A 13,037-nucleotide genomic window follows, 5' to 3' on the forward strand; every position below is an offset into this window, starting at 1 on the left:
TGTAGTGACACCCGCCCTCCTGTATGGTTCAGAGATGTGGACCATATACAGTAGACACCTCAAATCGCTGGAGAAATACCACCAATGATGTCTCCGCAAGATCCTGCAAATCCCCTGGGAGGACAGACGCACCAACGTTAGTGTTCTCGATCTGGGCAACATCCCCAGCATCGAAGCACTGACCACAATCAACCAGCTCCATTGGACGAGCCACATTGTTTGCATGCCCGACACAAGACTCCCAAAGCAAGTGCTCTACTCGGAACTCCTACACAGCAAGCGAGGCCTAGTTGGGCAAAGGAAACGTTTCAAGAACACCTCAAAGCCTCCTTTTGATAAAGTGCAACATCCCCACCAACGATGTCTCTGGCCAAATACCACCCTAAGTGGAGGAAGAGCATCCAGGAGGGTGCTGAGCATCTCGTGCCGAGAGCATGCAGAAAACAAGCGCAGGTAGCATAAGGAGCATGCGGCAAACCAGACTCCCCACCCACTCTTTCCTCCAACGACTGTCTGTCCCACCTGCAACAGTAATTCCCGTATTGGACTGTTCAGTCACTTGAGAACTCACTTTTGGAGTGGAAACAAGTCTTCCTCGATTTCGAGGGACTGCCTATGATGATGATGAAAGTCTCACTGATCAGTGGATATGATCTTTCATTATTTACACTTTAGAAACATAGAAATTTACAGCGCAGAAGGAGGCCATTTTGGCCCATCATGTCCACGCCAGCCGATAAAGAGCCACATGGCCCTTGGTCAGCAGCCCTAAAGGTTACGTATAAACCTATGAACAATAACGGAAAGGCAAAGAGCACCCAGCCCAATCAGTCCGCCTCACACAACTGCGACACCCCTTATAATGAAACATTCTACACTCCACCCCAACTGGAGCCATGTGATCTTCTGAGAGAGGCAAAAACCAGATAAAAACCCAGGTCAATTTTGGGAGAAAAAAATCTGGGAAACTTCCTCTCCGACCCATCCAGGCGATCATCACCCTGGCCATATTCAATTCCCTGCAGTACTTACCATTATATCAGCGCCGTCCAACAAAAGATCATCCAGTCTAATCCCAATTACCAGCTCTGGGTCCGTAACTCCTGCAGGTTATGGCACTTTAAGTGCGCATCCAACCATCTCTTAAAAGTGGTGAGGGTTTCTGCATCCACCACTCTTCCAGGCAGCGAGTTCCAGACCCCACAACCCTCTGCGTAAAGAAGCCCCCCTCAAATGCCCTCTAAACTTTCCACCAACCACCTTAAAACTATGCCCCCTCGTAATAGACCCTTCCACCAATGGAAATAGGCCCTTACTATCCACTATGTCCAGGCCCCTCAATATTTTGTACACCTCAATGAGGTCTCCTCTCAACTTCCTCTGTTCCAATGAGAACAAAGCCAGCCTATCCAATCTGTCCTCATAACTAAGATTCTCCATTCCAGGCAGCATCCTAGTAAATCTCCTCTGCACCCTCTCGAGTGCAATCACGTCCTTCCTATAATACGGCGACCAGAACTGCACGCAGTACTCCAGCTGTGGCCTAACCAAAGTATTATACAATTTAAGCATAACCTCCCTGCTCTTATATTCTATGCCTCGGCCAATAAAGGCAAGCATTCCGTATGCCTTCTTAACCACCTGGCCTGTTACTTTCAGGGATCTGTGGACAAGCACTCCAAGGTCCCTCTGTTCATCTACAATATTAAGTGGCCGATCGCTTAATGTATATACCCTTTCCTTATTAGCCCTCCCAAAGTGCATCACCTCACACTTCTCTGAATTAAATTCCATTTGCCACTGCTCTGTCCACCTGACCAGTAGATTGATATCCTCCTGCAGCCCATGACTTTCCTCTTCAATTTTAGTGTCGTCTGCAAACTTCTTAATCATACTCCCTATATTCAAATCTAAATCGTTGATATATCCCACAAAAAGCAAGGGACCAAGTACTGAGCCTTGCAGAACCCCACTGGAAACATCCTTCCAGTCACAAAAACAGCCATCAATTATTACCCTTTGCTTCCTACCTCCAAGCTAATTTTGGATCCAACTTGCCACTTTGCCCTGGATCCCATAGGTTTTAACCTTCATGACCAGTCTACCATATGGGACCTTATTAAAAGCCTTAATAAAGTCCATATATACTACATCGTACGCACTACCCTCATCGACCCTCTTGGTTACCTCCTCAAAAAATTCAATCAGGTTAGTCAAACACGATCTTCCCTTAACAAATCTGTGCTGACTGTCCCTAATTAATCCTTGCCTTTCCAAATGCAGATTTAACCTGTCTTTCAGGATTTTTTCCAATAATTTTCCCACCACTGAGGTTAGGTTGACAGGCCTGGAATTACTCAGCCTATCCCTTTCTCCCTTCTTAAACAAGGGTACTACATTAGCAGTCCTCCAATCCTCCAGCACCATGCCCAGATCCAAAAAGGACTGGAAAATGATGGTCAAGGCCTCTGCTATTTCCTCTTTTACTTCGCTGAACAGCCGATGCATTTCATCTGGGCCTGAGGACTTATCTACTTTCAAAGCTGCTAAACCTCTTAATACTTCCTCTCTCACTATATTTATTTCATCCAAAATATCACACTCCTCCTCGGGGGCAGTATCTGCATTGCCCCTTTCCTTTGTGAAAACAGATACAAAGTATTCGTTAAGAATCTTACCAACATCTTCCGCCTCCACACAAAAATTACCCTCATGGTTTCTAATAGGCCCTATCCTTTCTTTAGTTACCCTCTTACTCTTAATATATTTATAGAACATCTTAGGAGTTTCCTTAATTTTACTGGCCAATAATTTCTCGTGCTTTCTCTTAGCATTCCTAATATCCTTTTTAATTCTGCCTCTGAACTTTCTATATTCCTCTAAAGATTCTATAGTATTTAGCAGTTGATAGATGACATAAACATCTCTTTTTTTCTTAATCCTCCCCTGCAAGTCCCTAGACATTCGGGGGCTCTAGAATTATTTTTCCCAGCCTTTTTCTTTAAGGGCACATGTTTAGTCTGAGCCTTCCGGATCTCCTCCTTAAATGCCTTCCATTGTTCCGACACTGATTTACCCACAAGTAGCTGTTTCCAATCCACCGTGGCCAAATCACTCCTTACCTTAGCAAAATTAACTTTTCCCCAATTCAGAACTTTTATTCCAGGCCTATCCTTGTCCTTATCCATAACCAACTTGAATCTGACTGAATTATTGTCACTGGCACCCAAGTGCTCTCCCACTAATACCCCTTTAACCTGCCCAGCTTCATTCCCCAAAATTAAATCCAAGACCGCCCCCTCTCGTGTTAGGCTTGCTACATACTGATTTTAAAAGTTCTTTTGAATGCATTTCAAGAATTCCGCACCCTCTATATCCTTCACACTAAATTTGTCCCAATCAATATTTGGACAGTTAAAATCCCCTACTATTACTACCCTATGGGTTTTGGACCACAGCAATTTGCCTACATATTTGCTCCTCTATCTCCCTCCCACTGTTTGGGGGTCTATAATACACGCCCAGCGACCCATACGGCCTTATTCAATGATCCCTCTAACATATCATCCCTCCTTACCGCTGTAATAGTTTCTTTAATCAGTACTTTAAAATGCAATACATTTCTATTAGATTCCTTCTCCTAACCTTATCTGCTACAATTAATACAACCCTAGTTTTCCAAATATCTCAACATAATTATACCCTGGTATCATCTTTACAAATTTATGTTGCGCTTTTTCCAAATGCAGCTTTTAACTAAACATAATTTTAACCACAAATTCGGCAGAGACCAGTTGGGCCGAATTGCTGGTTTCTATGCTGTAATTCTATGTAATCTGGTTCAGTTGTCACAGCCTAGCCCAGTGAGCTGTGGCACATTAGATCAGATACATGCACCACACAATTACCTCCGTAGGGCTCTGTGGTATATTCACAGAGCACAGCACACACAGCTTCCTAACATGGCAGGCAGCTCTCTCGGAAGTCTCAGGAAATCTGCCTGGTTCTGTTTATTATTAACCCTGCACTTGCAGTACACAATACGTCCACATCCACAGTGTGGAGCTACAAACATTACAAGCTTACAGGCATTACAGGCTCGGATCAAGCATTGTCAGGTCACTGCCTGGAACTTTCCAGAGCATATAGTCCAATCTCTTCACAAAAAGAATATGGATTTACAGATTAGATTTATAGACTACAAGTCCCTGCTAACAGCACTGTATGATTAATATATTTACAGGTCAGGCTGTCTAGATAAGCAACAGAGGAGTGAGGAGGCCACAAGGGCTTGTTATTTTGAAAGCATGTTTCAATTGAAAAATTTACACTTTAGTGTCAGCAAAGATTAGTCAGTTGGGTAAGAGGAGTGAGGATGAGATAGGCAACAAGAGTAGAGAAAACATTAAAATCTAGTTTTATTTTAGGGATTCTTGCTGAAATCTATTTTGAATTTTATTTTCCTTCTCACCTGCAAAACTTCATGAGTGGGGTTGCCAAATTCCCAGATCCCTTTTTCAGATTGGGACACCTCCCAACATTCCCACATTTTACCTGCCCAACCCAGGGCTGTATTCCAGTAAAATATAGGCTAAAATTTTCCTGCAACAGCAAGATTGGCAACATAGTGCACAAACCTGGCCGTCTGACGCTTCGATCTCGCCGTCACTAACTTGCTGGCAAATTCAATTTTGCGACCACATATTAACATGTCTTTTTTAAAAAAAGCTTCTGCATGCACTCCCTTGAACAGCTTTAAATGTTATTAAAGGCGTGCTTTAATATCTGTAACGTAGACCATTCCCACTCCTGCCTCAGTTCTGCTGCGGAAACCCTCATCCATGTCTTTTTTACCTTTAAACTCTGACTATTTCAATGATTTCCTGGTCGACCTTACATCTTCCACCCTCCATAAACTTCAGCTCATCCAAAACTCCGCTGCCTGTATCCTAACTCACACCAAGTCCTGTTCACCCATCACCTCTGTGCTCGCAAACCTACATTGGCTCCTGGTCTGGCAATACTGCGATTTTAAAATTCTTATCCTCGTGTTCAAATCCCTACGTAGCCCTCACTCCTCCTTATCTTTTTACTTCCTCCAGCCTCTTACAACCCTCCGCGATCTCTGTGCTCCTCCAAAGATGCTATATAAATGCAAGTTTAAGTTGTTGCAGAAGCTGATTTTTTGAAATTACCTTTCCATGAAATGTAAGATTTTAAACAGTTGAGTAACTAATGCCAAGGGCTGCATTGAGAATTATGTCATTATGATAGCATTGGGGGAGGGGGGTGGGGGGGGGGGAGGAGAGGGGGGCAGGGTGGAAGTGAAAAATATACCAACGAAGAAATGCAAGAGATGATCAATTTCAAGAGCAGCTGGATTGCAGCATTTGACTGATTAATGAACGGTAGTGGAGGACAGACACGAGAGGTTTCAGAAACATCAGAATAAAACGCACGTGGGGAAAATGAATGAATCTGTTCTTCACTACAACAACAACTTGCATGTATCTAGTTCCATTAACATAGTAAAACTTCCCAGGATGCTTCACAGGAGCAGTTATCAGACAAAAATATGGCACTGAGAAGAGAGAGGTTTCGGGAGGGAATTCCAGAGCTTAGGGCAGCTGAAGGCACGGCTGCCAATGGAGGATCGATAATAATTGGGGATGCGCAAGAGGCCAGAATTGGAGGAGGCGGGGGGGGGGGGGGGGGAATGGTAGGGCTGGAGGAAGTTACAGAAAAAGAATTGGCACGGAGGATTTAAAAATCTGCACTCAGAGGGTGATTAGAATGTAGAATTCTCCGTCACAATCCACTCATGAAGTAAAGTCCATTAAAGTTCTTTAGACATGCTTGAAAAGTAATGAAAGGTACAGAGCACAGGCAGGAAAGTGGGATTAGATTTGTTGGTTCATGTGTAGAAAAACACTGGTGCAAACTTTAAGGGCCAAATGACCTGCTTCTGTGCTGCGACATTCTATAGTTCTATATATTGCAGAATGTCACACAGAGAAAATAATTTGGCTTCGCGAACAACTCATTGGTGTTAATGGTTCCAGACATTACTGATAGAATCCTTCAAGAAACAGAGTGCAAGTGAAAGTGATTAAATATATTACCTATATTTAAGAAGGGGGATCGAACATATCCAAGGAATTATGGACCAGTCAGCTTAACATCGGTGGTAAGAAAAATAATGGAATCCCTACTAAAAGGAGAAAATAGAAGAACATCTAGAAACCAAAAATATAATAAATAGTCAGCATGGATTTCAAAAGGAAAAGTCTTGCATGACCAACCTCATTGAGTTTTTTTGAAGAGGTAAGAGAGTAGACAATGCAGTACATGTCAAGAGACCATCAGTGTGGTACTGCACTACTGTCCTTGCTTCATACATAAACTAGGAATGAAAGACTGACATTTTCTGCTGTATAAAAAATATAGTCCTCACAGCAGTACCCAAAGATAATCCAGGTCTCCTTTAAAAAAAATCAAATTATATAGGTTTACAATTTTTTCACTGCAGAAAATCAAGTCCATGGGGCTTGCCCATCGCATCAGTGACATCAGCATGGCACTCACAGCATGCAATGTACACGCCAACATCAAAAATGTGATGTATGCACATGTCCAAACCAAATTTTGGTAAGAAATCAATGAGAAAGTTTGAGGATTTTCCCTTTCAAATTCAGGAGGAAATTGTTTTTCTACCAATTCGTCACCTGAAAAAGAATTCCAGAAGTTTCCAATAATTGGCAAAAATCAATTTTAATAATCCTGAATTATAATTATTAAATTCAGATATTTTTGCTGTCTGGACTTGAAATGTATAATTACCACTTAACTTCCATAAAACGGCTAAATTTAGTATTTAAGTATTTTGCTTTAAAAAAATAATTTGCAAGGAGCTGAACTTTCACTCGAGCTCTGTGACTCGTGTAATTCACTGTTCTATAAAGCTAATAATATTTTCAAGGTGAAGATCAGTCATTTCTAAAGAAAAGGTGAGCAGCAATTTACATGACCCAATGAGAAGTATTAAAGTGTCTTCCATGCTTATATAAATACAGTACCCTAATTATAAGCAGATAATTTTGTTAACTTTATTGGAGGAAGAACAGCATATAATTGGAGTAAACGTTCTCAGCGGGACACTGGAATACAAAACTTTTTCAATTACTGAGGAAGACCTTAATGATTCACTCCTGATTGTGGTCATTTCTGTAATAAATGTTATACTCCATATCTTATAGCTTTTTATTTATTATAGTTCTTTATAAACTCACGATTATCCTTCTGAATAGAACTGCTGATATGATTTTGTAACTTAATGTTTTCATTTAGATTCTCTCCCTATATAAACATGCTTACTAGCATTGCTAAAATTGTCCTAAGTCCTAACCTTAATCACAGGTTATAATCTCACTGCACATTTGGATATCACTAATGCTTTTATCGCTCATTTCTTCTCTTACATACAGCATTAATACATACATTGCTCCTCTTTCTTGACACTTTTTTCTCTGCAGTTACTGACATTAATATTTAAGTCCTCAGCTTATCATTCTTTTTTCCCCATCCATGTAGTTATTGAAGTTACCAATGCCATCCTTACGTTAACATTTCTGTTTTTATGTTCATTATAAGGGCAATGTGTTGGTTTACTTTTAAAAAAAATGATTTTATATTAAAAATACAAATGGAATTGAAGTTTTAAAAGTAAGTACAGATATATTTAAATACTTTATGAAACACAATGGCTCCGTTGCTGCTAGGACCCAAGTAAATGTCACTTGTGGAAAGTAAATGTCCATAGTTGAATAGTGAAGATGTGTGAATGAGTAGACATTCAGTAGTTTTACTCAATTGCTTTTCAGAGTCAGGTTAAAAAAAGTGAAGAATTTATGTATAGCAGAACTGTTGCAAATATAAATCAACATAGTCTGTTACTTTCCTGTAATAAGCAGTGAAATAAAAACCAGCAAAGCAGTTCAAATAATGCAGTTTTCCATCCACTTGCTGTCCCCCAACAAAACAGTACTGATCCAACATGGAAGAGAACTTCCACTCTGAAAGCCTCATGTACAGATAAAAAAAATACTTACATTTATTTAATATATAATGTGCCATGACATTACAGAGTTCAATGTTAGATCCAAACAGGAGGAGGAGACGAACTTAGGGGAGGTGATCAAAGAAGCAGGATTTAGGAGGGTTTTGAAGGCAGAGAGAGATGTAGCAAGGTGGAGGATTTAGGGAGAGAGTTCTAGAGGGAGGGTATCGATGACAGGGTAGTGAGCAGGGGTCGCTCAGCATATCAAATTTGGAATGTGATGCTGAATTGGAATTATGAAGGGTGAAGCTCAGGAGATCAGTGTGAAGGGCACTAGAAAAATTGAGTCTGGAGGTGCCAAAAATACAAATCATGGTTATAGTGGCAGGATTTGAGGTAGGGATGGAGACAAATGATATCAGAGAGGTGAAAGTAGGCAGTTTTAGTGAAGGATCAGAACTGGAGTTTAAAGCTTGGCTCAGAGTTGAGCACGACTCCTCAGTTTAAACATGAACAGAGAACCAGGCAGGAATGAAATAAGGGGATAAAGCTCAGAGCTTCTGGGAGGAACCAGACAGCTTCAGTTTGCCAATGTTGAGCTGCAGAAAGTTCTAGCTTCTCCACAATATGATATCAATTAGACAGCACAACAGTTGTGAGACCACAAACCCAAGTAAAAGTGGGGCCAGCCAGGTGAATCAAAATAGTGTTTCAAGGACTCAACACACCTTGAGGTCAAATGACATTAAGGAATCACACAAGTTTTGTGATCACATTTGATCATCTAACATGTTATTGTTTTAAAATACACTCTAACGCGATCACTCAGCCCGTAATATAGTTACACACATCACTAATCACAATAACTGCAATACTGGTAAAGAGTACGGATTATCCAGTTACAAGGCAGTAACTTTTGTAATCGAATGATATCCAAAACCATAAGAATGAAATGAGAGTAGCTTTTAATTGTTATTCAGAGCTAGCAATAATATTACTGCCCAAATCACACTCCAGTGCAACCATTATTAGTTTGTGTTTACTCAAGGGATTGGCGACAAACTTAAAAGCTGACATTAACAGCAAGGATGCTCCAGGCTGACTAAGTGTGACGATCACATTCACACGAGAAGATTTGAACACTGCAACATAATCACTGCAAGTTTACTGCAGATGATCAGAATAGTTTTTTTGAAGGGATTACTTATTATAATATAAATGTAATTATAATTACTTGCACTAATATTCTATAACTTACCTTCTCGCATTAAACTTTTATATTTAAAATTATAGGATGCAGTTGACAGTAAGTGTAATGAGTACAGATGTCTCATGAATGTGACCCTGGTGGCTGCTGGGTGCATACAACTGTAATACACTGTACATACAGTACTTCATTATTAATTACATGTAGATCCCAGTAATTGCTGAAATGTACAACGTAGCCAGCGTTATTTTATTTGGATTGTTGTAATAGTTTAGATACAGGTAGTGATTTATAGGTCAATTAATTTTTACTACTGGTTTTCTCATTTTTTTTAAGACAGTACTGGCATAATTGACTGAATTGCAGTTTAATTACCATGTGCAGTAGGTTAAGCACTATAGTTTTAGACATTTTCTCAGCATTTAATATATACAGCACAACGTGTAGTCAGTTTCCTTTTTTTAAACATTACATTTTGTTAATATGTTTATTCTCCTCTCAGTAAACGCATTTTCTCAGTAACTCCTTATGTACAGACAGCACTGAAGGTTTAACCCTAGCACTGCATCAGGTTTCGTATCTGGCTGCACGCAGTAATTCCTATCTACTTTAAGAGATGATTCCTTACCTTGTCGCTCAAGTTCTCCGGCTCCTTCTCTGCCTTTCTCCTCCTGGGTTCCGTCATTTCTCGGTCTCTCCTCCTGTAGCCGGTTTATCCCTCGCTCGGTCTCTCTCTCTCTCCCACTGTAGCCGGTTTATCCCTCACCCGGTCGCTCCCCGCCCCGCCTGTAGCCGGTTTTATCCCTCACTCGGTCTCTCTCTCTCTCCCACTGTAGCTGGTTTATCGGTCACTCGGTCTCTCTCTCTCTCTCTCTCTCTCTCTCCCCCTGTAGCCGGTTTATCTCTCACCCGGACCTTCCTCGATGTCAACTGCGAACTCACAGTAAGTCCCGAAATAAAAAAAAACACGCTCGGCTCGGGGCGGGGCCTTGGTCTGGGCTAGATCAGGATCAGAGCCAGGGTGAGAGTGAGAGTGGGTGTGGGAGTGGGCGGCTGGGCCGGGTTGTGGTTGTGGAGTCGGGCGGCAGAGGCCGCGCTGGGACTGATCGCCGCTCCCGCTCTGACGCAGCTTCCCGGGAGATCGCCTGGTAACCGCGGCCGGGCCGCGCTCGAGCCGCAGAGCTTTCCTGGCGGGACTATGACACGCACGCGTTCGCCGAGCCCCGGCAGCAAACTATTAAAGCTGTACAGCAATCAGTATTCATTGATTATCAAACTTTGTAAATGGCACTTTAGAGATATGCTGCAGCAAGAAAGGGAGTTAATTCGATGCGTAGCGTAGTTGAATTAATGGTCTCCTATCCGAAATGTTACTTTTGTTATTAAATACAACAAATCTGTTTCACATTTATCAATCAGCGCCAGCAGGTTTTTTGCTACACGAACTCTTTCCTTGTTTAAGTTTTTAAACAATGCAGATATAGAAAATTTTGGTTTAAAAATAAACATTTTTTAAATCAGTAAAAGTGCACTTTTCTCATTTGCTAGAAACCAGATCGTTTCAGAGCATATTCAAATGTCTTCTTCCATTGTTGTGACCCATTTGACATTGTAAAAATACGATTACAGTATATCATAATCTGCATTGCAAATGGCAGCTTCTATTCCTGGGCAGCCCATGAATCACAAGGTTGTGAAGTATAAGAAGCCCTACGCTACAGATTTGAGCGCATAATCTAGGCTAGTCCAATACTGAGGGTGTGTTGCACTGTTGGGGGTGCTATTTTTCGGGTGAGATATTAAGCAGGTCCCATGGCACTATTCAAAGAGCAGAGAAACAGTAACCTAGCCAATAATTATACCTTAATCAACACCACTAAAACAGATAATATGTTTATATATCTTATTGCTGTTTGTGGGACTTTGCTGTATTTGCCTACCTAAGTGTCAGCTGTGGCTCAGTGGGCAGCACTCTTGCCCCTGGGTCAGAAGGTTGTGGGTTCAAGTCCCACTCTCAGAAACTTGAGCACAAAAATCTAAGCTGACACTCCAGTGCAGTGCTGAGGGAGTATGACCTACTGACTCAGAGATGAGCGTGCTACCCAATGAACCACGGCTGACAGTAACTTTAATAAATTCAAAAATACATTATTGGTTGTGAAGCGCTTTGGGACGTCTTGTGGTTGTGAAAGATGCTATAGAAATGTTGCTGGTTGGGTTTAAATATTTAATGTTTAACAGGCGTCAATCTTTACCCCTGTGAGCGGGCGCGGGGTCTGCTGCTGTGATTGGCAGGTGGTCAATAAATGAGGAATATGAGGTGCGGAGAATGCTTGTGGCGGAGGAGCGACAAAAGATCGTGACGGAGATGCGACGAGTGAAGGTACAGGGCCCAGAAGAGCCAAGGACCCAGGAGCAGCATGTGCCAGCCCACACTGCGATATGTGCGCACACTAGGTCCGTGCAGCAGAGCAGGTCTCCAGTCGTCCTGGTTAACCCTTGCCACTGGATAAAGACCTAGCTCTGTCAAGCCCGTGTGGTGGCTGGTGTGCAATGGTCACCACACGTTAAAAAAATCCACGCACAGGCATCTTCCACACCTGGAGTTCAGGACTGGAATATCGGGTCCTTCATTGAAACATCTGCGAACTCGTGGAAGCAAGTCATCCTCTTTCGAGGGACGTCCTTTGATGATGACTGTTACAGGTGTCGTCTTTTGGATGCAACGTTCATTTCAGATGGATATAAAAGATCCCATGGCATTATTTTGAAGAAGAGATAGGGAGTTATCCTGTGTCCTGGCCAATATTTATCCCTCAATCAATATAACAAAAACATATTATCTGGTCATGATCACATTGCTGTTTGTGGGAGCTGTGCACAAATTGTCTGCCGCATTTCCTACATTACAACAGTGACTCCACTTCAAAAAATACTTCGTTGGCTGTGAAGCGTTTTGGGACGCCTGGTGGTCATGAAAGGTGCTATATAAATGCAAGTCTTTCTAACAGTAATGACTGGACTTCAAAAGTGTTTTATTCTCTGTGAAGTACCGTGGGACATCTTGAGGTTGTGAAAGATGTTACATAAATGCACGTTCAGTCTGAAAGATTGAGCAGGATGGGGCACTTCTGTGTGGAAAAGAAACGACTAAAAGGAGAACCGATAACGGTCCTTAAAATTATGAAGGAGTTTGATAGAGAAACTTGTGGGTGAGTCTAGATCTCTTACTCTTCTCCTGGAGATTCTTGGTTGCAGGCAGACAGCAGTAGCAGCAGTTCCTTCCTCCACAGGTTCACAGCTCCAAGTGGCTAAGCCACTCCCACAACAGCTCTACAACTATTTTGGTCCGACAATTTAAACAAATTAACTTTTTTCTGTAAACTTAAATCAAATTAAAATTTGGTTGTCGGGGATGATGATGCACTCCAGTCCCTCCAGTGCCCACCTCTTGTGGAAGGCCGCGAGCGTACCGGTGGACACCTGGGTGAGTCTAGAACAAGGGAGCATAAATATAACTGATCAAATAAAGAATTTAGGTGAAATTTCTTTACACATAGAGTGGTGAGAATATGGAACTTGCTGCCACATGGAGTGATTGATATACATAGCATTAACACAATTAAGAGGAGGCTTGATACATACATGAGGGAGGATACTGAAGCAGGATGAGAAAAAGTAATTAGAGTGGGATGAGGCTCGTGTGGAGTATAAACACCAGCAAAGACCAGTTGTTTCTGTGATGTAGAATCAATGTAATTCTGTGGAAATGCA

General features: G+C 41.8%; 1 protein-coding gene across 1 annotated transcript in view; it reads right to left on the minus strand.

Moving 5' to 3' along the window:
- The window catches only part of cds1 (CDP-diacylglycerol synthase (phosphatidate cytidylyltransferase) 1), a 200,969-nt gene extending 190,011 nt beyond the window's left edge, over window positions 1–10,958 (minus strand). Inside the window, exon 1 of the mRNA XM_070871063.1 lies at window positions 9,892–10,958. Coding sequence (XP_070727164.1) covers window positions 9,892–9,948 — 57 coding nt within the window. The 5' untranslated portion in view covers window positions 9,949–10,958. The remainder of the gene's footprint in view (window positions 1–9,891) is intronic.
- Between the last annotated feature and the right edge of the window lie 2,079 nt (window positions 10,959–13,037).

This window comes from Pristiophorus japonicus, chromosome 2, assembly GCF_044704955.1.
Source record: "Pristiophorus japonicus isolate sPriJap1 chromosome 2, sPriJap1.hap1, whole genome shotgun sequence".
NCBI lineage: Eukaryota > Metazoa > Chordata > Chondrichthyes > Pristiophoridae > Pristiophorus > Pristiophorus japonicus.